This window comes from Leucoraja erinacea, chromosome 35, assembly GCF_028641065.1.
Source record: "Leucoraja erinacea ecotype New England chromosome 35, Leri_hhj_1, whole genome shotgun sequence".
NCBI classification, from domain to species: domain Eukaryota; kingdom Metazoa; phylum Chordata; class Chondrichthyes; order Rajiformes; family Rajidae; genus Leucoraja; species Leucoraja erinaceus.
Window position 1 is genome coordinate 846,511 of NC_073411.1, and position 27,492 is coordinate 874,002.

The 27,492-nt window shown below is 51.6% G+C and overlaps 1 protein-coding gene across 3 annotated transcripts in view; it reads right to left on the reverse strand.

Annotated features, from left to right (window-relative positions):
• Positions 1–27,492, reverse strand: part of dmtn (dematin actin binding protein) — a 91,066-nt gene that overhangs the window by 30,705 nt on the left and 32,869 nt on the right. For all 3 annotated transcript variants that reach the window (XM_055661979.1, XM_055661978.1, XM_055661981.1), the window contains exons 7-12: positions 16,109–16,156; positions 13,245–13,394; positions 12,093–12,223; positions 10,824–10,929; positions 8,957–9,021; positions 6,330–6,384 (exon numbers count right to left, since the gene is read on the reverse strand). In XM_055661979.1, the coding sequence (XP_055517954.1) occupies positions 6,330–6,384; positions 8,957–9,021; positions 10,824–10,929; positions 12,093–12,223; positions 13,245–13,394; positions 16,109–16,156 (555 nt within the window). The remainder of the gene's footprint in view (positions 1–6,329; positions 6,385–8,956; positions 9,022–10,823; positions 10,930–12,092; positions 12,224–13,244; positions 13,395–16,108; positions 16,157–27,492) is intronic.

Here is a 27,492-nt window from a genome sequence, read left to right on the forward strand (position 1 = left end):
TCCACACAGACAGCAGTTTGTCCTGGTGTTATTTTGCCAAAACATGACTTGCAGGAACGGGCAAGAGCTCACTGTACAACGGTATATTTTGGTTTGTGTTGTCATCGTCTGTCAAGAAATGGAAGCAATTGTTTGTCCATAAAGTTTGTCCATTCCCCAGAGATGCTGCCTGAGCCACAGTTACTCCAGCTATTTGTGTCTACCTTCATTCTAACACATGGACAACCTTTGACTTGCCCTTGTCCCTCTGCCAGGCCAGGGCTGGGACAATGTCTTACCCTCTCCAGAGCTGGAAAGGTTTCCATGTCAGTGGGGAAAACCCAGGTTGAAAAGCCGTCTGCCTCAGTGGCAAAGATTAGGGGCAGCCTATTGGGCTGGGGAATCAGATCCGATCAGAATCAATTTATTGGCCAAGTATGTAGACATGTAAAGAATTTGACGGTGCTTGGCTCGCACATGGTAAAAACTCAATAAATGCAGACCATTTTCAAAAACATTATGATTTAAAAATGTAAAGTGCAAGAGTAAAAATCCGTCTGCTTTGCGATATCTAAACTTCTAAAGTGCAGTTGGAGAGTTCATAAGGTCAAAAGTGATAGGATTAGAATTAGACCATTTGGCCCATCAAGTCTACTCCTCTATTCAATCACGGCTGATCTATCTCTCCCTCCTAACCCCATTCTCCTGCCTTCTCCCCATAACCGCTAACACTTGTATTAATCAAGAATATATCTATCTCTGCCTTAAAAATATCCACGGATTAGTGTTTGGCTTACAGAGCAAAATGTAATGGTGCAGTGCGGCTGTTCACTAGAGCGACCCTCGTGGGAAGAAGCTGTTCTGTGTCCGGATGTGGAATCAGTGTCAATGCTGAGAAATAGGGAGGCAATTCCAGCATCTTTCAGAGTAATTGTGTACAGGTTTGGTCTCCTAATTATTGCTATTGAGGGAGTGCAGCGTAGGTTCACCAGGTTAATTCCCAGGATGGCAGGACTGACATATGATGAAAGGATGGGTCGACTGGGCTTGTATTCACTGGAATTTAGGATGAGAGGGCATCTTATAGAAACATGTAAAATTCTTAAAGGATTGGACAGGCTAGATGCAGAAAAAATGTTGGGGGAGTCCAGAACCAGGGGTCACAGTTTAAGAATAAGGGGTAGGCCATTTAGGACTGAGATGAGGAAAAACCTTTTCATCCAGGGAGTTGTGAATCTGTGGATTCTCTGCCACAAAAGGCAATGGAGGCCATTACAATGGATGTTTTCAAGAGCGAGTTAGATTTAGCTCTTGGAGCTAATGGAATCAAGAGATATGGGGAAAGAGCAGGAAGGGGGGGTACTGATTTTGGATGATCAGCCATGATCATATTGAATGGCGGTGCTGGCTCGTAGGGCCGAATGGCCTACTCCTGCACCTATTATCTATGTTTCTAATTCCCAGCATTGTCAGTGACGATGTGGCCACAAGGAACTGCTGATGCTGGTAAACAAAACACGAGACAAAGTGCTGGAGTAACTCTATGGGTCAGGCAGCATCTCTGGAGAACATGGATAGGTGACGTTTCCGATCGGGACCAAAAGGTTCTGTTTCCTTTATCATCATGACGTTTTGCATATCTTTCATGCATTTGTTATACATCTCTCTACATCACTGTCTACAGTATATCTCTCGTTTCCCTTTCCCCTGACTCTGTCTGAAGAAGGGTCTCGACCCGAAACGTCACCCATGTCTTCTCTCCAGAGATGCTGTCTGTCCTTCTGAGTTACTCCAACATTTTGTGTCTATCTTAGGTTCTGAAGAATCTTCCATGTAATAAAAAGGAACTGCAGATGCTGGTTTATACTAAAGATAGACGCAACATGCTGGAGTAACTAAGCGGGTCAGGCAGTCCCTCAGGAAAAGTGGATAGGTGACGTTTCAGGTTGGGACCATTCTTCAGACTCTGGGTGGAGGGGAGGGGAGGGGGCAGATGGGTGGGGGCAGAGAACTATAGACGATATTGCAGGTGCAATTAAGAAGCTTCCTGATGGGCACATGGATATGCTGGGAATGGAGGGATATGGATCACAAGCAGGCAGATGTGTTGGAAGTGGCATCATATTCAGCACAGACCTTGTGGGCTGAAGGGCCTCTCCAGTGCCGTACTGTTCTACGTTTAGTTTAGAGATACAGCATGGAAACAGGCCCTTCGACCCACCGTGTCCACACCAACCAGCGATCCCCATACATTGCCACTACCCTGCACACACTAGGGACAATTTTTTTTAATTTACACCAAGCCAATTAATCTACAAACCTGCACGTCTTTGGAGTGTGGGAGGAAACCGCAGATCTTGGAGAAAACCCATGCAGGTCACAAGGAGAGCGTACAAACTCCATACAGACAGCACCAGCAGTCGGGATTGAACCCGGGTCTCTGGCGCTGTGAGGCAGCAACTCTACCGCTGCGCCACCGTGCTGCTTTATGAGTTAACTATTGATTTCTGAAGTTCTTTCACCTGGAGCCGGTTTGTTTGGTTCAGAAATGTGCATTGTTGTGCAACTGTGTTATTGCAGACAGATGAGAGGAGCAACCGGGGAATAATCTGACAGTCAGTTCGGTTTTGCTGTCGGGAAATAACGTGATGGATGGCAGGACATGTGGAAGAATGTTAATTACATGAACGTTACTGACTTCTAATGAGGTTTGTGAGATAAAAGTCTAACCACACACAACTGAAGGCAATTGATCGCTTAGGAAATCAGCTGGGTATCAAAGGGATATTGCGGATAATTGCAAAACCCAATTTGCTGGGAGCCTCAAGCATTGCCCCGTGAAAATGCATAATTTAATCATTATTCAAGTTATTAATACTTAAATAACAAAGCAGTTGCAATTATTTCACTGTACAATATGTATCCACCATGAAACAGATATCTTCACTGCTAATGTTTTCATAAAAACTTCCTTTTGTGCATCATAAAGTGATGGAGTAGAATTAAGCCCATGATTCTGCCCATCAAGTCCACTCCGGCACTCAATCATGGCTGATCTATCTCTCCCTCCTAACCCCATTCTCCTGCCTTCTCCCCATAACCCCTGACACCCGTACTAATCAAGAATCTATCTATCTTTGTCTTAAAAATATCCACCGACTTGGCCTCCACAGCCTTCTGTGGCAATGAATTCCACAGATTCACCACATTTCAAGCTCTACATGCTACACTCTACACAGATTCACCAGCATCAGGTGAAATTCCTTCTTATCTTCCTAAAGGAACGTCCTTTAATTCTGAGGCTATAACCTCTAGTCCTAGACTTTGTCCATATCCACACTATCCAAGCCTTTCACTCATCCTCCCTCATCCTTCTAAACTCCAGCGAGTACAGAACCCAGTGCTAACCCACTCATTCCTCGGATCATTCTAGTAAAACTCCTTAGAACCCTCTTCAGAGCCAGCACATCCTTCCTCAGATATCCTTGATCTGGGGCATCATGGTACCAGAGACCTGTGTTCCATCCAGACCTTGGGTGCTGTCTGCGTGGAGTTTGCACGGGTGGCTGGATGTGTTTCCTCCGGGTGCTCCAGTTTCCTCCCACATCCACAAAGACGTGCAAATGTGTAGGCCCTCTGTAAACGCCCCCCCCCCCCCCCCCCCAGAGTGTAGGGAGTGGATGAGAATATGTGATAGCATAGAACTAGTGTGAACGGGTGATCATGGATTGACATACACCTGATGGGCTGAAGGGCCTGTTTCCATTCAATCAATAAATGAAACTTTCATGCAAAAGGTCAAGCCAATTTGTCAGCAAAGTTCCCCTGAAAAAAGGACCCAGGTGCTGGAGGACCTTAGCGGGTCAGGCAGCATCTTTGGACAACATGGATAGGTGATGTTTCGGGTCGCAGACGGTCTGACCTGCTAAGTTAGCCAGCATCTACAGTTCCTTGTGTCTACAGTAATATTCTGCTGACTAGGATCAGTAATGACAGCGGGCACAAAACAACTTCATGAGTTTTAGGAGCAGATTGAGGCCATTCAACCCATCAGGTCCATTCTACCATTCAATAATGGCTGATCTATCTCTCCCTCTCAACCCCATTCTCCTGCCTTCTCCTCATAATCCCTGACACACTTGCTAATGAAGAATCTATCAATCTACCTTTAAAATATCTTTTTAGAATAGTGTTGGACTCGGTGAGCCGACAGGCCTGTTTCTGTACTGTATCTTGAAAGTCTAACTAAAACTTATTTTTGTAAGATAAAATGGTATAGGAAAGATGCTGTCAAGCTGAAAAGGATACAGAGAAGGTTTATGTTGCCAGGACTAGAGGGTCTGAGCTGTAGGGAGAGGTTGAGCAGGCTAGGACTCTATTCCTTGGAGCACAGGAGGATGAAGGGTGATCTTATAAAGATGTATAAAATCATGAGAGGAATAGATTGGGTAGATACACAGTCTCTTGCCCAGAGTAGGTGAATTACGGAGAGTCGGATTGTCAAGGAAGACTCTCTCTAACTTCTACAGGTGCACAGTCGAGAGCATGCTGACCGGTTGCATCGTGGCTTGGTTCGGCAACTTGAGCGCCCTGGAGAGGAAAAGACTACAAAAAGTAGTAAACACTGCCCAGTCCATCATCGGCTCTGACCTTCCTTCCATCGAGGGAATTTATCGCAGTCGCTGCCTCAAAAAGGCTGGCAGTATCATATAACCATATAACCATATAACAATTACAGCACGGAAACAGGCCATCTCGGCCCTACAAGTCCATGCCGAACAAATATTTTCCCCTTAGTCCCACCTGCCTGCATTCGTACCATAACCCTCCATTCCCTTCTCATCCATATGCCTATCCAATTTATTTTTAAATGATACTAATGAACCTGCCTCCACCACTTCCACTGGGAGCTCATTCCACACCGCCATCACTCTCTGCGTAAAGAAGTTCCCCCTCATATTACCCCTAAACTTCTGTCCCTTAATTCTGAAGTTGTTTGAATGCGTACTATGTTCTGTGTGCTGAAGCAAAGCAAGAATTTCATTGTCCTATACAGGGACACATGACAATAAACTCACTTGAACACTTAAACTTGAACTTGAGAGGACACAGGTTCAAGGCGAAGGGGAAAAGTTTTAATAGGAATCCGAGGGGTACATTTTTCACGCAAAGGGTGGTGGGTGTATGGAACAAACTGCCAGAGGAGGTAGTTGAGGCTGGGACTATGCCATCATTTAAGAAACAGTTAGACATGTACATGGATGGGACAAGTTTAGAGGGATATGAACCAAACGCGTGCAGCTGGAACTAGTGTGGCTGGGACATGTTGGCCGGTGTGGGCATGTTGGGCCGAAGGGCCTGTTTCCACAGTGTATCAGTGTATGACTTGGCCTCCAGTGCCGTCAGTAGCAATGAATTCCACAGATTTCAGCTGGAAATCAAGCTGGAAGCAGGGGAGTGCTGGGAGAGAGACATTCATAGGAACATAGAAACATAGATAATAGGTGCAGGTGTAGGCCATTCGGCCCTTCAAGCCAGCACCACCATTCAATATGATCATAGCTGTTCATCCACAATCAGTACCCCGTTCCTGCTTTCTCCACATATCCCTTGATTCCGTTAGCACTAAGAGCTCTATTCCCTGAGCTGCCGTCCTGTGCCTGTTTCTGAGTGAACAAGAGACATGGTAGTCTGGAGGGTCCCTGCCCTGTGGAGACACTCGACAGGCACTACACACTCTACACTCCACGCTCCACACCAAAGATTGTAGAGTAGAGCAAGATAGACCACTCCTCCCAAGTCCAATGAACTAACGTGTAGTACGTAACGGAACGTCACGGCCGCCATTTGTTGATGCCAAACGCCACATCTTTGGTGGCGGGGACGGACTCCACAGTTATACAATCTGCTCTTACATCAGGTCGCAGGGAAGAGCAAAGATACTAGAGGCTCCTGTAGTATCTTTGGGGAAGAGGACATTTCCTCCACTCCTGAGTTGATCCAGGACTGATTCTCGGTCCCCCCGATACCAGATGAAGGCGGCCGGCGGGAGAGCCTCAAGCGTCTGCCCACGGTCGGCACTCACGTGGCAGCGGGCGGGCAATGCTCCTCTAGTATTTGGTGTAATCAGTGTTGTAGGGAACAGTGTTTTATACAGCATCGATCACTTCACATATTTAGTTAATTTTGAAAATTGTATTCATATTATTGTAAATTGCTGCTCATTAATATGGCGTCATGTCATACCCATGTCGTACTACGCTGTTTTCGCAGAGTGGCGCATCTTGCTCTGCTCTATAATCTTTGCTCCACACTCTCTCTACACTCTACAAGCTGGACATGGGACTTACCTGTCCCGCTCCTCTGGTACCGTTGGTGAGGGGTGGCAAAGTCAGCTGACTGCAGCTAGGAGCAAAGAACACCAGTCAGTAACCATAACCCTCCAGTGATTCACCACATCATGCAACGGCACTCTGCATTGGGGGCACTCTACGGTGTCGCAGTGGTAGAGTGTCTGCCTTACACCACTAGGGTCCCGGGTTCGATCCTGACCACGGGTGCTGTTCTCCCTGTGACCGCGTGGGCTTTTTCCGGGTGCTCCGGTTTCCTCCCACACTTGTGGCCATAAGACATTCAAGCTTAAGATAGACACTGTCCCACTGGAGTAACTCAGCGGGACAGGCAGCATCCCTGGAGAGAAGGAATGGGTGACGTTTCAGGTCGAGACCCTTCCTCAGCTTGTAGGTTATTTGGTTTTGGTAATAAAATATTGTAAATTGTCCCTAGTGTGTAGGATAGTGGTGCTGTGTGTGTTAATCGCTGGTCGGCGCGGGTTCGATGGGTGAAAGGGTCAGTTTCCATGTTGTATCTCCATTCTAACTACTGAAACCTCTCAGTGCGATGCACAGGTGTGAGTACAGGAAGACACTGGCATTGAGGCCTGTGAAACATTCAACCCAGTGAAGGAACAGCTTGTTCAGACAGGAAGGGTTGAAGAAAGAGAGGCTGGGAGACACTAGGAACTGCAGATGCTGGGATTTTGAATAAAACACAATGTCATGGAGTTACTCAGGTGGTCAGGCAGCATCTGTGGAGGACATAGGCAGGTGATGTTGTGGGTCAGGACCTTTCCATTCCAGAGCTCAAGAACAGCTGAAGCCAAGACCTTGAATGGTGTGGTGATGAAACCTGGACACTGTCAGGAGAAGCAGAGAGTTCCCAGAGGTCTCCTGGACAGAGAGAGCCTGTAGATATGTAGATGGACAAGGACAGAAAGAGATGGAGTCACAGAAACAGGCCCTTCGGCCCTACTCGGCCATGCCGACTCATCTTAGTCCCATCCAAGCCAGTTCCATTTGCCTGCATTTGGCCATCAAAACCTTCCCTATCCATGTACCTGTCCAAGTGACTTTTAAAATGCTGTTATAGTACTTGCCTCAATTACCACTCCTGGCAGCTCGTACCATACTCCCACCGACTGCTGAATGAAAAAGTTGCCCCTCAGGTTCCTATTAAATCTTTCCCTTCTCACCTTAAACCCATGTCCTCTGGTCCTTGATTGCCCTACTCTGTGTAACAGACTCTGTGTATTTGTGATCTGCAAGCATGGAGAATGTGAAGAATCATGGAGGCTGTCAGTGGCAGTGGCTGTGCATGGATCAGTACTGGGATGTGGACTGAGTTAGTGGGGTGGAGGTTTGGGCAGGGATGAAGGATGAAAGGACGGAGGTTGGCTTGGACAGCTGTGAAAGTATCGCCAGGATCTTGCGACGGTATGGGTGAAGATTCCATGGAAATAATCCATCTTTGTCCCGGGGCGGGGCGGGGCGGTGTGGCACGGTGGCGCAGAGGTAGAGTTGCTGCCTTACAGAGACCCGGGTTCGATTCCCGACTACGGGTGCTGTCAGTACAGCGTTTGTACGTTCTCCCTGTGGCCAGGTGGGTTTTTTCCATGTGCTCCGGTTTCCTCCCACACTCTAAAGATAGAGTCATGGAGTCATACAGTGTGGGTCAGGAATGTTGTTTCTGGACCTTGTCTATAGAAGGGTCCTGACCCAAAACGTTGTCTGTCCATTCCCTCCACAGGTGCTGCCTGGCCTGCCGAGTTACGCCAGCACTTTGCATTTCGCTGAAGGTTCCAGCATCTGCAGTCTCTTTGTCTCCATCAAAATGACTTGATTTGCTTTAAGACCAGCCTCGTATCGCACCCTGGAACATTGGTGGGAATTGCACCAACCTGCACAATTCCAGCCATGTCACATGAGCTTGAATGTCACCTCAACACTGCTCCCCTTCAGCCAAAGGTGGAGCCTCGGCAGCAACAGGAGCCTCGGCAGCAACAGGAGTCTCGGCAGCAGCGGGAGCCTCGGTGGTGGTGGGGCCCCGTGATCGGCCCATAATCAGCGGTCGATGAGCTTGGGGGGGGTGGGGGGAAGACAATAGGGACCCAGCATGGGGGAGGGGAGGGAGGACTAGTTTAGAATCCTCTGCCCAAGCGATAAGCCTGCATTGGTTTGTTCGTTCTGGTTAAGGCGCTGTACACAAGCCAACAGTCGTTTGTCTTTTTCTTTTTGATTTCACTTTTAATTTCAAGTTTTTGTACCTTGTTGTGTGTTGTGACTGTCGGCAGATCAATTTCCCTCCGGGGATGAATAAAGTTTATAGAAACATAGAAACATAGAAAATAGGTGCAGGAGGAGGCCATTCGGCCCTTCGAGCCAGCACCGCTAATCATTGTGATCATGGCTGATCGTCCCCAATCAATAACCCGTGCCTGCCTTCTCCCCATATCCCTTGATTCCGTTACATAGAAACATAGAAAATAGGTGCAGGAAATCGTATCGTAAAGCAGTTCTAAGCTGACACTGGCTCTGCCCCTGCCCCCCCCCCCCCCCCCCCCCCCCCCTCCCCTCGAGCATCGCTGCGCCCCTGCCCTGCTGGTGACGACACCTTGCGGGCACACCGCCACCTTACTTACCCTGTAGAGGCCATTCCTTCCATGGTAGGGCAGGGAGGGAGACTTGGGGGCCGAATCCTGTGGGGCTGCAGAAACACAGACACAAGGGTCAACTCTCTCATTCATACAACTGAGTGAAAATCACAGGCGAGGACTAATAACATCTCTGCATTTCAGGGTGCTAAATCATATCCAAACGTCACATGCATCAGTGCAATTATTTGCTTTCTTGGATATAGGCATGGACATCGGACCTTTGGCCCACCTCACCCATCCTGAGCTAGATGCCCCATCTAAACCAGTTCCATTTGCTGCCATTTGGGGCCATCTCCCTCTAAATATTTTCCATGCATGTACCTGACCAAATGCTTTTTATTTGGTGTTGCGGTCCCTGCCTCTGGCAGCTCGTTCCACAGTGAAAAAGTTGCCCCTCAGGTTCCTATTAAATCTTTCCCCTGTCACCCTGAACCTATGCTATCTGGTTCTGGATTTCCCAGCCCTGGGTCAAATACTCTGTGCAATCACCCTCATGATTTTATACATCTTTGTAAGATCACTTGCCAGCCTCCAGCAATCTGAGGAATAATGTCCCAGCCTGTTCAGCCTCTCTACAACCAAACCAAGTGTGTATCTAATTGCCTCTCCCCACAATTCCCACACGCTAGCACTATCCTACACACACCAGGGACAATTTTCAATTATACCAAGCCAGTTAACCTACAAACCTGCACGTCTTTGGAGTGTGGGAGGAAACCCGAGCACCTGATGAAAACCCACGCAGGTCACAGGGAGAATGTACAAACCCCATTACAGACAGCACCCGTAGTGAGGAGGTGGTCAGCACCCTGGCCTCTGCACTGCTCCCTCTCACCCCTTCACTAAAGCATCTAGCCTCTATCTTTCCTCAGGCAGACGAGGCATTTGTAAAGCAACTCTCCCCCATCTGAGACAAAGGCTGCAATAACTGCATTGTACAACGAAGCATCTATTCAGCCTCCAGTGCTGACCTGGGCCTCTGCTTGGTCAAACACAACACTGTTTTAATAGGTCAGCGACCTTTCATTCTGTGCCACACATGAACCTTTAAGAACCGTTATTCAAAAGCCGACTGGTGTTCAAGTTGCCGACTCCAGCTTGAGACAAGGCTAGATACTTCACCAGGACCTCCCGCAGTGAGTGCCTTCCCCACTGGGCCGTTCCCCAGTGCCACACAATGACTAGAGCCTGCAGCTGGGGCCCAGCAGATATCATCACCTCCCCCTCCACCCCCTCCCCCCCCCCCACCCTCCATCCCACCCCCCCCCCCCCCCCCTCCCCCTCCCCCCCCCCCCCCCCCCCCCCTTCCCCCCCCCCCCCCCCCCCCCCACCCCCCCCCCCTCCCCCCACCCCCCCCCCCCCCCCCCCTCCCCCCCCCTCCACCCCCGCCCCCCCCCCTCCCACCCCCCCCCCCCCCCACCACTCCCCCCTCCACCCCACCCCAGCCCCCTCCACCCCACCCCAATCACCCCCTCTCCATGGGTAGCTGCTGCCACACAGCGTGTGACCTGGGTTCAATGACCTCGGCTGCTGTCTGTGTGGAGTTGACTGCCTGGGTTTTCTCCTGGTTTTTCCCTCCCACATCCCAAAGACGTGCGGGTTTGTAGGTTAACTGTCCCTCTGTAAATTGCCCCATCGTGTGCAGGGAGTGGATGAGAAAGTGGGATAACGTGTAACTAGTGTGAACGGGTGATCAATGATCAGCGTGGACTTGGTTCTGTGCTGTATCTCTAAACTAAACTATATGAGTGGCTGTGCCTCCATGTTCCCCCCAGCCCCCCCCCCCCCCCCCCCCCCCCCCCCCCCCCGCGCCACACACACACACACACGCAGGGAGCTGCCCGTCTCTTACAGAAGCTGCGAGTGGTTCTGTCCGGGAGTGACCGTGATTTCCTGCCACGCGGCTTCGGCCTCTCCAGCTCCTCCTTCAGGATCATCTTCCCCAACCCTGACTGGATCTGGGAACAGACACAGACACAGTGTGGGCACAGACACAGGCACACATGGTGTGGGGGGAGGGTATGTGGGGGGAGGGTGTGGGTATGTGGGGGAGGGTATGTGGAGGGAGGGTATGTTGGGGGAGGGTGGGGGGAGGGTATGTGGGGGGAGGGGTGTCCCGGTGGATGTGGAGGGTGCATGGACTCATGGGGGGGGGGGGTGTTACTCCTCACTGTGGGCACAGAGGGTTATGTGGGGGCAGGGAGGGATGTGGGGGGGAGGGTATGTGGGGAGGGAGCTGGGGACTTGGGATTCGGGAGGGGGTATGTGTGGGGGGAGGGGGGTGTGGAGGGAGGGGCTGTGGTACTGTGGTATGTGGGGGGAGGGTTGTGGAGGGAGGGTATGTGGGGGGAGGTGGTGTGGGGGGAGGTATCCTGGGGGGTGGGTTACCCATGGGGGGGAGGGGGATGTGGGGGGAGCAGCCTGGGTCTGAGTTACTCCAGCACTTTTACCTTTTCATGGATGTGGGGGGGGCCCTAGTGTGGGGGGAGGGGTATGTGGGGGGAGGGTATGTTGGGACGATTTTACAGATCTTCAATTCACCAACAAACCGCACATCTTTGGGATATGGGAGGAAACCCACCCGGGTCACAGGGAGTAGTGCAAACTCCACACCTCTACCAGCAAAAGGAGGTCAAGGTTGGTAAATGGGTCTCTGTACGCTGTGGGGAGGGTTGTGGGGGGAGGAGGGTGTGTGGGGGAGTGCACCCCTGTGTGGGGGGAGGGTATGTGGAGGGAGGGATAGGAGGATAGTGTGGCATTTCTGAGGTTGTGGGGGGAGGGTCAGTGTGGGGGGAGTGCGGCACGTGGTGCAGCGGTAGAGTATGTGGGGGGAGGCTAGTTAAGGGGGGAGGGACTATAGGTACTGTCTGTTACGGAGTTTGTAGGATTTTTCTGAACCGTGGTATGTGGGGGGGTTCCTCCCATGCAGGGAGGGTATGTGTTTGGGGGAGGGTATAGCCCCCAGTGTATGTGGAGGGAGGGTGTGGAGGGATGGCTGGGGGTATGTCCTCGTCGATGGATGAGATCCTATGGGAGGATGGTATGTTGAATGGGGGAGGGGTGAGGGAGGGTATGTTGGGGTATGTGGGGGGAGGGGGTGCCAGGCCAGTCACTCCCTCACCTTGTTGAGTTCCTGCCGCTGAATCTCGCGCAGACGGCCCATCGTCTCGTCCTCGTCCTCATCATCATCATCATCATCATCCTCCTCCTCCTCCTCTGTTCTAGAGGCGATCCTCCGCCGCCATTCTTTCTCTGCAAGGAGCGACACCAACTCACCGTTACCCAAGCTCCCCGCACTGCGGCACAGAGGGTTCCTGATGCACCGAGCCTGGCCTGGCCTGGCCTGGGACTGGGACTGGGACCTGGGACTAGGCAAGATCTGCGTGCCTTACAACACCTTCTGGTTCCCTCTGTGACCCCAATGTGTTGGGCATCAGGTAGGTCCAGGCGACTGAGTGAAGGTGTTCAGCGAAACGATCACCACACACGCTCACACGGCCCAACCTGTCCATGTTGACCAAGAGGTCCCATCTACACCAGCCCTTTACCCCTTATCCCTGTAAACCTTTCCTATCTATGTACCTGGCTGTGGTTTTTAAATGTTCCTATTATACCCGCCTCAAGTACCTCCACTGGCAGCTCACTCCATACACCCACCACACTCTGCATGAAAATGGTGCCCCTTAGGTTCCTATTGAATCCCCTCTCGCCTTAAGCAGTGTCCTCTGGTTCTTGATTCCCCTACTCTGGGTAAAGGACTGTGCATTCACCGTATCTATTCTCATGATTTTATACACCTCTATGAGATCATCCCTCATCCTTCTGCTCCCCGAGGAATAAGAGTCTCAGCCTGCCCACCCTTTCCCTATCGCTCTAGTCCTGGCAACATCCTTGTAAATCTTCCCTGTACTACGGCATCCTTCCTATAACACATTTGTACTCCCTGGCTTTTGACCGTGCCTGAGACTTTGCTTCTGTTTGTGGTGTTTTTGATGTTTCTTTATTTTACACGTCTTTTCCTACTATTTCTTTTGATTGTTATTTGTTATTGGTGTGTATTAACTTTTTTTTGTCAATGATTAGTGATGTACAGCACTTTGTTGCAACTATGTTTGTTTTTAAAGTGCTCTATAAATAAAATTATTATTTATTATTATTATAACACAATGCCTTGTCCGACTGTAGCATGACCTCCCTACATCCCTACCCCTGATGAAGCCCAATGTGCCGAGATCTCTCACACGGTGCATGGAATCAGGATGAAGAGCCTTACCCACAACAGCGAGGGACGGGGGGCAGGGCCAGTACTCTGTCTCAATCTTGGCGGGAAGGTTGGGGTCCGGAGGCTGAGCTGCCGGAAACTTGGACGATTCGATGATGAGATCCTCAATGTATTTGCTCGGTGGAAGCATAGCCGATGGTTCTGCAACAAGAACACTAAACAACAATGAGCTGGCACTGAACAAGCAGATGCTGCAGGCAGGGAAAGCAGAGGGGGAAGGTCAGGGAGACATAAGAATGGAATTGAGTTGACAGAAGGATCCTGACCCGATACGTCACCTCTCCATGCTCTGCAGAGATGCAGCCTGCCCCGCTGAGTTACTCCAGCACTCTGTGAAACGCCACCTCTCCATGTTCTCCACAGATGCTGCCTGACCCGCTGAGTTACTCCAGCACTCTGTGAAACGCCACCTCTCCATGTTCTCCACAGATGCTGCCTGACCCGCTGAGTTACTCCAGCACTTTTATCTTTTCATGAGTTGAAAGATACAGCTTGGGACGGGGCCCTTTGTGCCAGCGAGTCTGTGCCGCCATTGATCACAGGGCCACACTAGTTCTGTGTTTTCCCACTTTTTTACCCACTCCTTACACATTGGGACGATTTACAGATCTTCAATTAACCAACAAACCCGCACGTCTTTGGGATATGGGAGGAAACCCACAGGGTCACAGGGAGTACGTGCAAACTCCACACTTACAGCAACTGAGGTCAGGTTGGAACCTGGGTCTCTGGCGCTGTGTGGCAGTAGCTCTACCTGCTGAGCCACTGTGCCACCTAATGAAAAGGGATGAACTAAAGCAAAGGGTGGCGGGATAGAGAGCATAGTGTTGCGGCACGGTGGCGCAGCAGTAGAGTTGCTGCCTTACAGTGCTTGCAGCACCAGAGACCCGGGTTCAATCCTGACTACGGGTGCTGTCTGTACGGAGTTTGTACTTTCTCACCGTGACCTGCGTGGGTTTTCTCCGAGATCTTCGTTCCTCCCACACTTCAAAGACGGACAGGTTTGTAGGTTAATTGGTTGGGTATGAATGTAAATAGCCCCCAGTGTGTGTAGGATAGCGTTAATGTGCAAGGATCGCTGGGCGGTGTGGACTCGGTGGGCCAAAGGCTCCTGTTTCCCCTGATGTATCTCTAAACTAAACTAATCATCATCAGTCTGAAGAAGGGTCTCGACCGGAAATATCACCAATTCCTTCTCTCCACAGATGCTGCCTCACCCGCTGAGTTTCTCCAGCATTTTTTGTCTGCCTTCGATTTTTCCAGCATCTGCAGTTCTTTCTTAAACTAAACGTCATCAGTTTGTCCAAGGCTGTTTCTCCAGTGATGAGGATGGAATGTAGATCCCTGTGGTATTATTCAGTATTACTGCATGTCTGTGGTATGTTCTATCAGAGTAACTCCTCCCCATTTTGTTGCTTCCCAGAACTATCTCATTGCATCTTTGCTTTCATGTACTGTACAGAAATGCTAAATGTCTTTCCTTACATTCTTCACTAATTGCTTTGTTCCTGTATTTTTTTGTCCTCTGCTATATCCACGGTCCATGATTCCCTGGGTCTTGCAGTAATGTTTGTCTCTTTAAGGATAAGGGGGAAGTCTTTTAGGACCGAGATGAGAAAACAAAATTCACACAGAGAGTGGTGAATCTACGGAATTCCCTGCCACAGAAAGTAGTTGAGGCCAGTTCATTGGCTATATTTAAGAGGGAGTTAGATGTGGCCCTTGTGGCTAAAGGGATCAGGGGGTATGGAGAGAAGGCAGGTACAGGATACTGAGTTGGATGATCAGCCATGATCATATTGAATGGCGGTGCAGGCTCGGGGCCGAATGGCCTACTCCTGCACCTATTTTCTATGTTTCTATGTTTATGAGTTGTTGCTTGTAAATGAAGGCTCTCATGAATTTCCCTGCTCAGCCCCAGTTGGTCCGTCTCTCCCGCACCGTCTTTCCTCGATCCGCAGCTGCTGCGTTTTGCTCGTTTGTTGAGAGTGCTTCTCTCTAATTAATCTGCCCACCTAACTATAGACAACTCTGACCTCAATAGTCACAGAGTTATACAGCATGGAATCAGGCCCTTCGGCCCAACTCGTCCCGGCGTTAAGGTGCTAGCCCCAATTGTCCACACTCTGCACTGTATCTATCCATGTACCTGCACACATCATCATGTCAATTACATTTCATAACTGTACCACTTCTACAGCTTCCCTGCTAGCTTGTTCCACGCACGCAACACTTTCTCCCTCAGGTCCCTTTACAACCTTTGCCCTCTCACCTTCAACCTGTGCCCTCTAGTTCCACTTTCTCAGTGGTTCACTGGTGTCTTATTGCATAGTTCACACAAGCACCAGTCGCCGTATTCTGGTGCCATTTAGTCATAAAGTCATAGGGTCATAGAATGACACAGGTCCTTCGGCCCAACTTGCCCACACCGGCCAGCATGACCCAGCTATACTAGCCCCACCTGCCTGCGTTTGGTCCATATGCCACCAAACCTGTCCTATCCATGTACCTGTCTAACTGTTTCTTAAATGTTGGGATAGTCCCAGCCTCCACTTCCTCCTCTGGCAGCTTGTTCCATTCACCCACCACCCTCTGTGTGAAAAGGTTATCCCTCAGATTTAAATCTTTGTTCTCCCCGTGACCTGCGTGGGTTTTCTCTGAGATCTTCGGTTTCCTCCCACACTCCAAAGGCGTGCAGGTTTGTAGGTTAATTGGCTAGGTAAATGTGAAAATTGCCCGTGGTGTGTAGGATAGTGTTAATGTGTAGGGATCGCTGGTCGGCACGGACTCGATGGGCTGAAGGGCCTGTTCCCGCGAGCACCGAGAGCAAAACGTTGAAAGGAGAGAGACATTACCGTCCAGCTTGTAGATCGGCCGCTTCCTGTACATGTTGGTGCCGATATCTGTAACAAATCGACACAAGATCAGTGAAAGTATCAAACCTCCTGTAGGAGTCCCATTCCCACCCCTATCCCCACGTCAAGAGTCCCATTCCCACCCCTATCCCCACATCAAGAGTCCCATTCCCACCACTATCCACACCTTCCCACAGAGACGTCGCCAGGACTCCAGGGCTAAAGGGAGTAGTCGGGCAGAATAGGACTTTATTCCCTGGAGCGCAGGAGGATGAGTATTGATCTTCTGGAGGTGACCCAGATTCAGGGACAGTTTCTTCCCAGCGATTTCTTCCCAGTTTCTTCTCATCCTCTTATAAGCTAAAGTGTGGTCCTGACCTCCCATCTACCTCATTGGAGACCTTTGAACTATCTTTAAGCAGACTTTATCTTGCGCTAAATGTTGTACCCTTTATCCATTATCGGCACATGGTGCACGACTTGATTGTAATCATGTACAGTCTATTGTTTGACTGGATAGTAAGCAACAAAGCTTTTCACTGTACCTCAGTACACATGACAATAATAGACAAAACTAAACTATTAAATCATGTACAAGTGTCAGGGTTATGGGGAGAAGTCAGGAGAAGGGGTTTGGAGGGAGAGATAGATCAGTCATGATTGAATGGCATTGTTGACAATGGGCTGAATGGCCTAATTCTGCTCCTATCACTTATGACCTTATGAGGAGAATAGTTATGGTGAGCGCACACAGTCTTCTAGAATCAAGAACCAAAGGTTTAAGGTAAGAGTGGAAAGATTTAACAGGAACTCGAGGGGAACGCTTCACTCAATGGTCGGTGTATAATGAATGCAAAAATGATTTACGAGGACATTGCCATGATTAGAGGGCCTGAGCTATCGGGGGAGGTTGGGCAGGTTTGGAGCGCAGGAGACTGAGGGGTGATCTGTGTAAAACCATGAGGGGAATAGATAGGATGAAGTCAGAGGCTTTTACCCAGAATTGGGGAATCAAGGACCAGAAGCCGTGGGTTTAATATAAGAGGGGAAATATGTAATAGGGATCAGGGGGGGGTGGCTATATGGAGTGAGCTGCCAGAGCAGTTGAGGCGGGTACTATAACAGCACTGTAGAGACCTGTGGACAGGTACATGGATAGGAAAGTAGTACAGACTGGTATAGATGGGGTGTTATAGACAACATGCACGACTCGGGCCGAAGGGCCTTTCCATGCTGTATAACTAATAGCCACAGTATTTACACAAACAGTGTGGAAACACTGAAGCAACTGTCCACACAACCTTTTATCGCCACTAAGTGTGAGCTTTGACTGGGGAGACTGTCTGACTCAGTGGGCCCACATTCAGCAGGTAATGCTCACCATGGGAGGGAGCAGTGATACAGAGTACCACGAGCCGCAATGACATGTCCAACAGGACTTGGAATGGCACTGTGTGGAAATACCCCACCAGCACCCACGTTATGGGGAGAAGGCAGGAGAATGGGGTTAGAAGGGAGAGATAGTCATGATTGAATAGCGGAGTAGACTAGATGGACCGAATGGCCTATCACTTATGACATGATGTTATAAGCCCCATTGGGTGGGTACATCAATGCAGCAACAGAGGACCCAGCACCGATCCCTGGGGCATTTCACTGGTCTGAAACAACATCTCTCCACCATAACTCCGACACCTACCACCAAGCCAAGGGTGTGGCCCAACAGCTGGTTCACCCTGAATCCCGTTTGACCAGACATTGCAGACTAGCCAACGATGTCCATGGCCTTGTTAAAGTCCGCGTGGACAATGTCCACCACCCAGCCTTCATCAATCATCACCTCTTCAAAAAATGGAGTCACAATTTCCCACTCGCATGAAGGAGAGTTCCCACCCAAAACAGCACCTGTTCCTTTTCTCTGGAGATGCTGCCGGCTCTGACCCACTGAGTTACTCCAGCACTTTGTGTCTACCTGCCAGGTATGAGCAGCTGGGATCAAGTGAATCCCTTTAGCAGTATGGGGAGTTGCACAATACACTGATGAAGGGAATCAGGAGACCATCAAGACAACAGACAACTTTGGAAGGGAAGATAAAGGAGGATTCTGAAAGATTCTACAAATATATTAAGAGAGAAAAAATAATTAAGGAGACAATAGGACCTGTTGACGATCAGTATTTATCTATTTGTGGAGCCAAGGGAAAAGGGTGAGGATATAAATGCATATTTCTTATCTGTAGTTACCACGGGGACTGTACAGAAGCCAAGGCCAAGCATCGATCACCCCGTAAGCTAGCACTATCCTACACACACTAGGGACAATTTACTGAAGCCAATTAACCTACAAACTTGTATGTCTTTGGAATGTGGAAACCGGAGCACCCGGAGAAAACCCACACAGGTCACAGAGAGAACGTACAAACTCTGCACAGGCAGCACCCATAGTCAGGATTGAACCTGGGTCTCTGGTGCTGTAAGGCAGCAACTCTACTGCTGCACCACCGTGCCGCTTCTGGGACAGGTCAGCTGTATCAGACATTAGGGAAGGCTGGGGAAGAAACTACTGGACTCTGGCAGTGAAGAAAGCTAATGGCTTGTTCATTGCAAGAGGATTTGAGTTTAGGAGCAAGGAGGTCCTACTGCAGTTGTACAGGGCCCTGGTGAGATCACACCTGGAGCATTGTGTGCAGTTTTGGTCCTAATTTGAGGAAGGACATTCTTGCTATTGAGAGAGTTCAGCGTAGGTTTACCAGGCTTATTCCCGGGGTGGCGGGATTGACATATGATGAAAGAACGGGTCAGGTTGGCTTGTATTCACTGGAATTTAGAAGGATGAAGGGATATCTTATAGAAACATATAACATTCTTAAAGGATTGGACAAGCTAGATGCAGGAAAAATGTTCTTGGTGGAGTCCAGAACCAGGGGTCACAGTTTAAGAATAAGGGGTCGGTCATTTAGGACGAGATGAGGAAAAACTTTTTCACCCAGAGAGTTGTGAATCTGTGGAATTCTCTGCCACAGAGGTCAGTGGAGGCCAATTTATTGGATGTTTTCAAGAGAGAGTTAAGGGCCTGTCCCACTGTACGAGGTAATTCAAGAGTTCTCCCGAGTTTTCCCGATTCGAACTCGGAGAATGTCCGTAGCGGGTCCGTAGGAGTTCGTGGATGTCTCGTAGCGGCTCGTACGAGTAAAAAGTAACCAGTTTTTTCATCACGAGCATTATTTTACTCATGGACATTTTTCACAGTGTTGAAAAAACGTCACGAGTTTACCGGATTTCCCGAGTGCCTACCGTTACTCGTACGAGCCGCTACGAGACATCCACGGACTCCTAAGGACCCGCTACGGACATTCCCTGAGTTCGAATCAGGTGAAAACTCTTGAATTACCTCGTACAGTGGGACAGGCCCTTTAGATTTAACTCTTAGGGCTAACGGAATCAAGGGATATGGGGAGAAAGCAGGAACGGGGTACTGATTTTGGATAATCAGCCATGATGATAATGAATGGCGGTGTTGGCTCCAAGATCCGAATGGCCTACTCCTGCACCTATTTTCTATGTTTCTATGGGTGAGGTGCTGGAAGGCTGGAGGATGGCTAATGCTGTACTGTTATTGTAGAAGCGTAGCAGGGAACTACAGGCCAGTGAGCCTGACCTCAGTGGCAGCAGAGTTACAGAAGGGGATTCGGCCAGCATTTGGGAAGGAGCGGGCTGATTAGGGATAGTCAGCATGGCTTTGTGTGTGGGGAATAGACATGAAATACTGGAGCAACTCAGTGGGTCAAGCAACATTCCTGGGGAGAAGGGGTCAGTGACGTTTTGGGTAATTGTGTTTCACAGTTTTGATTGTGAACGATGAGGAAGATTGAGGAGGCCATGGCAGTTGACGTTAACGTTATGTACGTGGACATTAGCAAGGCCAGTGACGTGACCCTATATTTAAGGGGGAGTTAGATATGGCCCTTGTGGCTAAAGGGATCAGGGGGTATGGAGAGAAGGCAGGTACAGGATACTGAGTTGGATGATCAGCCATGATCTTATTGAATGGTGGTGCAGGCTCGAAGGGCTGAATGGCCTACTCCTGCACCTATTTTCTATGTTTCTATGTTTCTATGTAGATACAGATGACTGGATTACTAGTAACTGCAGATGCTGGGTTATTAGACAAAGGCACCAACTGCAGGAGTAACTCAACACACAGGCAGCAACTCTGGAGAACAATGGATGGGTGACGTTTCAGGTCAAAATCCTACAGACTTAAGGCAGAGATGGACAAACTGTTGATTAGAACGGGTGTCAAGGGTAATGGGGAGAAGGCAGGAAAATGGGATTAGGAGGCAGAGATTGCCATGATTGAATGGTGCAGACTCGATGGGCCGAATGGCATCATTCTACTATAACGTATGAACTTGTGATCATGAGAACAAGTGTGGAAGTTCAGATGGCATGGAAACAAGAGGTGGGCATCCACTTGAATGTAACATTAAGATAGACACAAAATGCTGGAGTAACTCAGCGAGACAGGCAGCATCTCTGGAGAGAAGGAATGGGTGATGTTTCGGCTTGAGACCCTTCTTCAGAAGCATTGGCTTTGTGGGGGGAGACAGATGGTGGTGGTGGAGGGCTGCTTTTCAGATTGGAGGCCTGTGGACTATTGGTGTGTTGCGGGGTTAGTATTGCGTCCATTGCTGTTTGTCATCTATATGAATAAACTGGATAAAGAACCTGTTAACGTGATCAGTAACTGTGCCGATGACACCAACATTGTTGGTGAGGTGGACAGTGAAGAAGGTCATCGAGATGAGAAAAGGATCAAGATGAACTGGGGAGTTAGGCCAAGGGTGGCAGATGCAATCTAACCATGGACAAGTGTGAGTGACGTGTTGCACTTTGTAAGTTAAACCAGGGCTGGATGTGCAGAGTAAATGCCCAGGTCCTGGGGAGTTGTAGAACAGAGAGACCAAGGGGAACTGGCACACAGTCCCCTGACACAGAGAGACATAGAAAATAGCAGGAGTAGGCCATTTGGCCCTTCGAGCCAGCACCGCCATTCAATATAATAGGTATATGGACGGGGAAAGAAATGGAGGGTTATGGTCTGAGTGCAGGTGGATGGGACTAGGTGTTCGGCACGGACTAGAAGGGCTGAGATGGCCTGTTTCCGTGCTGTAATTGTTATATAATCATGGCTGATCTAAAATCAGTACCCCGTTCCTGCTTTTCCCCTTACCCCTTGATTCCATTAGTCCTAAAAGCTATATAGAAACATAGAAAATAGGTGCAGGAGTAGGCCATTCGGCCCTTCGACTCGCTAACTCTCTAACTCTAACATCTAATATCTAACTCTCCCTCAAATACATCCAGTGACACGGCCTCCACTGCCCTCTGTGGCAGAGAATTCCATGGATTCACAACTCTCTGGGTGAAAAAGTTTTTGCTCATCTCAGTCCTAAATGGTCTACCCCTAATTCTTAAATTGTAGCCCCTGTTTCTGGACTTCCCCAACATCGGCAACATTTTTCCTGCATCTAGCCTGTCCAATCCCTTACGGATTTTATATGTTTCTATGAGATAAAGGCTTTTATTGGGACATTGTGTTTCAGCTGCACATGGTTGTTGAGGCCACACCTGGAGTGTTGTGAGATGTTCTGGTCACCCAGCTATAGCAAGGAGGTCCGTAAGTTGGAAAAGTGCAGAAAGGAATCTCGAGGATGTGAACTGGCACTGGAGGGCGGTAAAGGAGAGGCCGCGCAGGATAGGACGGTTCCATTTGGAGAGTAGGAGGCTGAGGGGTGAAATAGTTGATCTATATAACATTATGAGGGGCAGCGGCTCGCCATTGCCATCTCATGGCCAATTTGGGAAGGACAAAGGTGGAAGTTCATAGTCATACATAGAAACATAGAAATTAGGTGCAGGAGTAGGCCATTCGGCCCTTCGAGCCTGCACCGCCATTCAATATGATCATGGCTGATCATCCAACTCATTATCCCGTACCTGCCTTCTCTCCATACCCCCTGATCCCCTTAGCCACAAGGGCCACATCTAACTCCCTCTTAAATATAGCCAATGAACTGGCCTCAACTACCCTCTGTGGCAGAGAGTTCCAGAGATTCACCACTCTCTGCGTGAAAAAAGTTCTTCTCATCTCGGTTTTAATGGATTTCCCCTTTATCCTTAAGCTGTGACCCCTTGTCCTGGACTTCCCTAACATCGGGAACAATCTTCCTGCATCTAGCCTGTCCAACCCCTTAAGAATTTTGTAAGTCTCAATAAGATCCCCTCTCAATCTTCTAAATTCTAGAGAGTATAAAACAAGTCTATCCAGTCTTTCTTCATAAGACAGTCCTGACATCCCAGGAATCAGTCTGGTGAACCTTCTCTGCACTCCCTCTATGGCAAGAATGTCCTTCCTCAGATTTGGAGACCAAAACTGTATGCAATACTCCAGGTGTGGTCTCACCAAGACCCTGTACAACTGCAGTAGAACCTCTCTGCTCCTATACTCAAATCCTTTTGCAATGAAAGCTAACATACCATTCACTTTCTTTACTGCCTGCTGCACCTGCATGCCTACCTTCAATGACTGGTGTACCATGACACCCAGGTCTCGCTGCATCTCCCCCTTTCCCAATCGGCCACCATTTAGATAATAGTCTGCTTTCCTGTTTTTGCCACCAAAATGGATAACCTCACATTTATCCACATTATACTGCATCTGCCAAACATTTGCCCACTCACCCAGCCTATCCAAGTCACCCTGCAGTTTCCTAGCATCCTCTTCACAGCTAACACTGCCCCCCAGCTTAGTGTCATCCGCAAACTTGGAGATATTGCCTTCAATTCCCTCATCCAGATCATTAATATATATTGTAAATAGCTGGGGTCCCAGTACTGAGCCTTGGGGTACCCCACTAGTCACTGCCTGCCATTGTGAAAAGGACCCGTTTACTCCTACTCTTTGCTTCCTGTTTGCCAGCCAGTTCTCTATCCACATCAATACTGAACCCCCAATGCCTTGTGCTTTAAGTTTGTATACTAATTTCTTATGTGGGACCTTGTCGAAAGCCTTCTGGAAGTCCAGATACACCACATCCACTGGTTCTCCCCTATCCACACTACTAGTTACATCCTCGAAAAATTCTATAAGATTCGTCAGACATGATTTACCTTTCGTAAATCCATGCTGACTTTGTCCAATGATTTCACCACTTTCCAAATGTGCTGCTATCCCATCTTTAATAACTGACTAGCAGTTTCCCCACTACCGATGTTAGACTAACTGGTCTGTAATTCCCCATTTTCTCTCTCCCTCCCTTCTTAAAAAGTGGAAGTAGTCCTTCTCACATGGTGGAGATGTTTAAAACCAGAGGGACACAGAGTGCTGGAGTAACTCAGCGGGTCAGGCAGCATCTGTGGAGAACATGGATAGGTGATGTTTCTGATGAGACCCTTCTTCAGACTGATTGTGGGGGAGAAGGAGTGAGGCAGGACAAGGCGTAACTGGTTGACACAGGTGAGGGTGGGTTCTGATCAACAGATGGTTGCAACAAAAGCCAGAGATGAGAGCATGAGAGGTGGGGGGAGGTGGAGGGGTGGGTGGAAGGGTGGGTGGAGGGGGGGAGGTGGGGGGAGGGAGGTGGAGGGGTGGGTGGGAGGGGTGGGTGGAGGGGTGGGTGGAGGGGGGGGGTGGAGGGGGGGAGGTGGAGGGGGGGTGGAGGGGTGGGGGAGGGTGGGTGGAGGGGAGGTGGGGGGGGGGGAGGGGAGGGGGGGGGGAGGGTGGAGGGGGGGTGGAGGGGTGGGTGGAGGGGGGGGGTGGGGGGGGAGGTGGAGGGGGGGAGGTGGAGGGGGGGTGGAGGGTGGGTGGAGGGGGGGGGGTGGAGGGGGGGAGGTGGAGGGTGGGTGGAGGGTGGGTGGAGGGGTGGGTGGAGGGTGGGGTGGAGGGGGGTGGAGGTGGAGGGGGGGTGGAGGGGAGGTGGAGGGGAGGTGGAGGGTGGGTGGAGGGTGGGTGGAGGGGAGGTGGAGGGTGGGTGGAGGGTGGGGGGAGGGGTGGGTGGAGGGGTGGGTGGAGGGGGGGTGGAGGGGGGGGGGAGGGGGGGTGGAGGGGGGGGGAGGGGGGAGGTGGAGGGTTGGTGGAGGGGGGGGGAGGTGGGTGGAGGGGAGGTGGAGGTGGAGGGAGGGGGGTGGAGGGGGGGGAGGGGAGGTGGAGGGGGGGTGGAGGGGGGTGGAGGGTGGGTGGGAGGGGTGGGTGGAGGGGGTGGGGGGGGGGAGGAGGGGAGGTGGAGGGGGGGTGGGGGGTGGGGGGGGGGGTGGAGGAGGGGGGTGGAGGGGTGGGGTGGAGGGGTGGGTGGAGGGTGGGTGGAGGGAGAGGTGGAGGGGAGGGGGTGGATGGGGGGGGTGGAGGGGGGGGTGGAGGGGTGGTGGAGGGTGGGTGGAGGGGGGGTGGAGGGTGGGGGAGGGGGGGGGGAGGGGGGGGGGGGGGGGGGGGTGGGGGGGGGGGGGGGGGGGGGGGGGGGGGGGGGGGGGGTGGAGGGTGGGGTGGGGAGGGGGGGGGGTGTGGGGGGGGGGGGGGGGGTGGTGGGGGTGGGGGGGGGGAGGGGGGAGGGAGGGGGTTGGGGTGGGTGGAGGGGGGGTGGGTGGGGTGGGTGGAGGGGGGGGGTGGGGTGGGTGGAGGGGGGGTGGAGTGGGGGGTGGAGGGGGGGGTGGAGGGGGGGTGGGGGAAGGGTGGGTGGAGGGGTGGGTGGAGGGGGGGTGGAGGGGGGGTGGAGGGGGGGTGGAGGGTGGGTGGAGGGGAGGTGGAGGGGGGGTGGAGGGTGGGTGGAGGGGTGGGTGGAGGGTGGGTGGAGGGGGTGGGTGGAGGGTGGGTGGAGGGGGTGGGGTGGAGGGTGGGTGGAAGGGTGGGTGGAGGGGGGGTGGAGGGAGGGGGGGTGGAGAGGGTGAGGGGTGGGGTGGAGGTGGAGGGGTTGGGGGGGGGGTGGTGGGGGAGGGGGGGGGGTGGGGGGGGGTGGGGGGGGGGGTGGAGGGGGAGGTGGAGGGGTGGGTGGGGTGGAGGGTGGAGGGGGGGTGGAGGGGTGGGTGGAGGGGTGGGTGGGGTGGAGGTGGAGGGGGGGTGGAGGGGGTGTGGGTGGAGGAGGGGGGGTGGAGGGGGGGGTGGAGGGGGGTGGGTGGAGGGGGGGGGTGGAGGGGGGGTGGGGGGGGGTGGAGGGGTGGGTGGGGTGGAGGTGGTGGGGGGGTGGAGGGGTGGGTGGATGGAGGGGGGGGGGGTGGAGGGGTGGGGGGGGGGGGGTGGGGGGTGGGTGGAGGGGGGGTGGAGGGGGGGGGGAGGGGGGGGGGGAGTGGGGGGTGGAGTGGGTGGGTGGAGGGAGGTGGGGTGGAGGGGGTGGGGGGGGGGTGGAGGGGGGGGGTGGAGGGGTGGGTGGGGTGGAGGTGGAGGGGGGGTGGAGGGTGGGTGGAGGGGGGGTGGAGGGGTGGGTGGAGGGGGGTGGGTGGAGGGGGGGTGGAGGGGGGTGGAGGGGTGGGTGGAGGGGTGGGTGGTGGGGGTGGAGGAGGGAGGGGGGGGGTGGAGGGGTGGGTGGAGGGGGGGTGGAGGGGTGGGTGGAGGGGGGTGGGTGGAGGGGGGGAGTTGTGGGGGAGAAATAGGTAGGAGCCCAGGTGGGGCACGGAGGAGGGAAGGGAGAGGGGATGTCAGGGGCATGTGGTGGGAAAAAGGGAGTGTGTGGTTTGGGTGACCTAAAAGTGGAGAATTCAATGCCCATGGCGCTGGGTTTTAAGCTACCTAAGTGGAATATGAGGTGCTGCTCCTCCAGTTTGTGTGTGGCCTCACGCTGGCAAGGGAGGAGGCCCAGGACAGAAGGATCAGTGTGGGAATGGGAAGGGAAGAGCAGCCGGGAGATCCTGTTGGCGGATCGAGCGCAAGTGTTCGCTGAAACAGGCGCTGAGTATGCTCAGTCTCACTGATGTGCAGGAGGACATATGGGAAACAGTAGATGAGACTACAGGAGGTACACGTCAACCTCTATCTGACCTGGAAGGATTGACGGGGTCCCTGGATGGAGTGGAGGGAGGAGGTATAAGGACTGGGGAGGTAGCTGGGAGTGGGTGGTTTGGGTGGGAAGGGATGAGTTAACGAGGGAGTTGCGGAGGAAGCAGTCTCTGCAGAAGGCAGAAAGGGGTGGCGATGGGAAAATGTGGTGGGGCCACATTGGAGTTGATGGAAATGTCGGAGGATGATGTGTTGGATGTGGAGGCTGGTGGGGTGAAAGGTGAGGAGCGGCAGAACTTTATCCTTGGTGTGTCGGGGGGGAGGGGGAGCAAGAGTGGGACTACTGGAAACAGAGGGGATGTGGCATGGAAATAGTTCAGTTGGGCCAGGGGGCCTGTTCTTGCTTAGTCTCAGTTTATTGTCACGTGGACCGATGTACAGTGAAAATGTGGCCCTTGTGGCTAAGGGGATCAGGGGGTAGATGTGGCCCTTGTGGCTAAGGGGATCAGGGGATATGGAGAGAAGGCAGGTACGGGATACTGAGTTGGATGATCAGCCATGATCATGTTGAATGGCGGTGCAGGTTCGAAGGGCCGAATGGCCTACTCCTGCACCTAATTTCTATGTTTCTGTGTTTCTAAAAGCTTTTGTTGCCGGACAACCAGTCAGCAGAAAGACAATACGTGATTACAATCGATCCGTCCACAGTGTAGATACATGATAAAGGCAATAAGGTTTAGTGCAAGGTAAAGCTCGAGGGTCTCCATTGAGGGAGTTGGTAGCTCAGGACCGCTCTCTGGTTGTGGTAGGATGGTTCAGTTGCCTGATAACAGCTGGGAATCAACTGTCCCTGGATCTGGAGGTGTGCGTTTGCACACTTCAATGCCTTTTGGCCGCTAGGAGAGGGAGGGGAGGAGGAAGTGGGCGGGGTGCAACCCATCCTTGATGATGCTGCTGGCCTTATCGAGGCAGCGTGAGGTGCAAATGGAGTGAATGGAAGGGAGGTTGGTTTGTGTGGTGGTCTGGGCTACGTCCACAACTTGCTGATGTTCCTTGAGGTCTCGGATGCAGCTGTTCCTGAACCAAGCTGCGATACATCCCGTTAACATGCTTTCCATGGCGCATCTGTAGAAGTTGGCAGGAGGTGTTGGGGCCAGGCCTGTTCCAGTGCTGTATCTCTCTATCAAACCTGCAGCAGCTCAGGGCAGTGGCTCGTCATCGCCAACTCATGGGCAGTAATGGCAGTGCTAGGGAGGTACAGCGAGCACTGCGCAGGCTATCTGAAATCTGAAGAAGGGTCTCGACCCAGAACGTCACTCATTCCTTCTCTCCAGAGATTCTGCCTGTCCCGCTGAGTTACTCCAGCTTTTGGTGTCTATCTTCAGGTGATCTGCTGCTG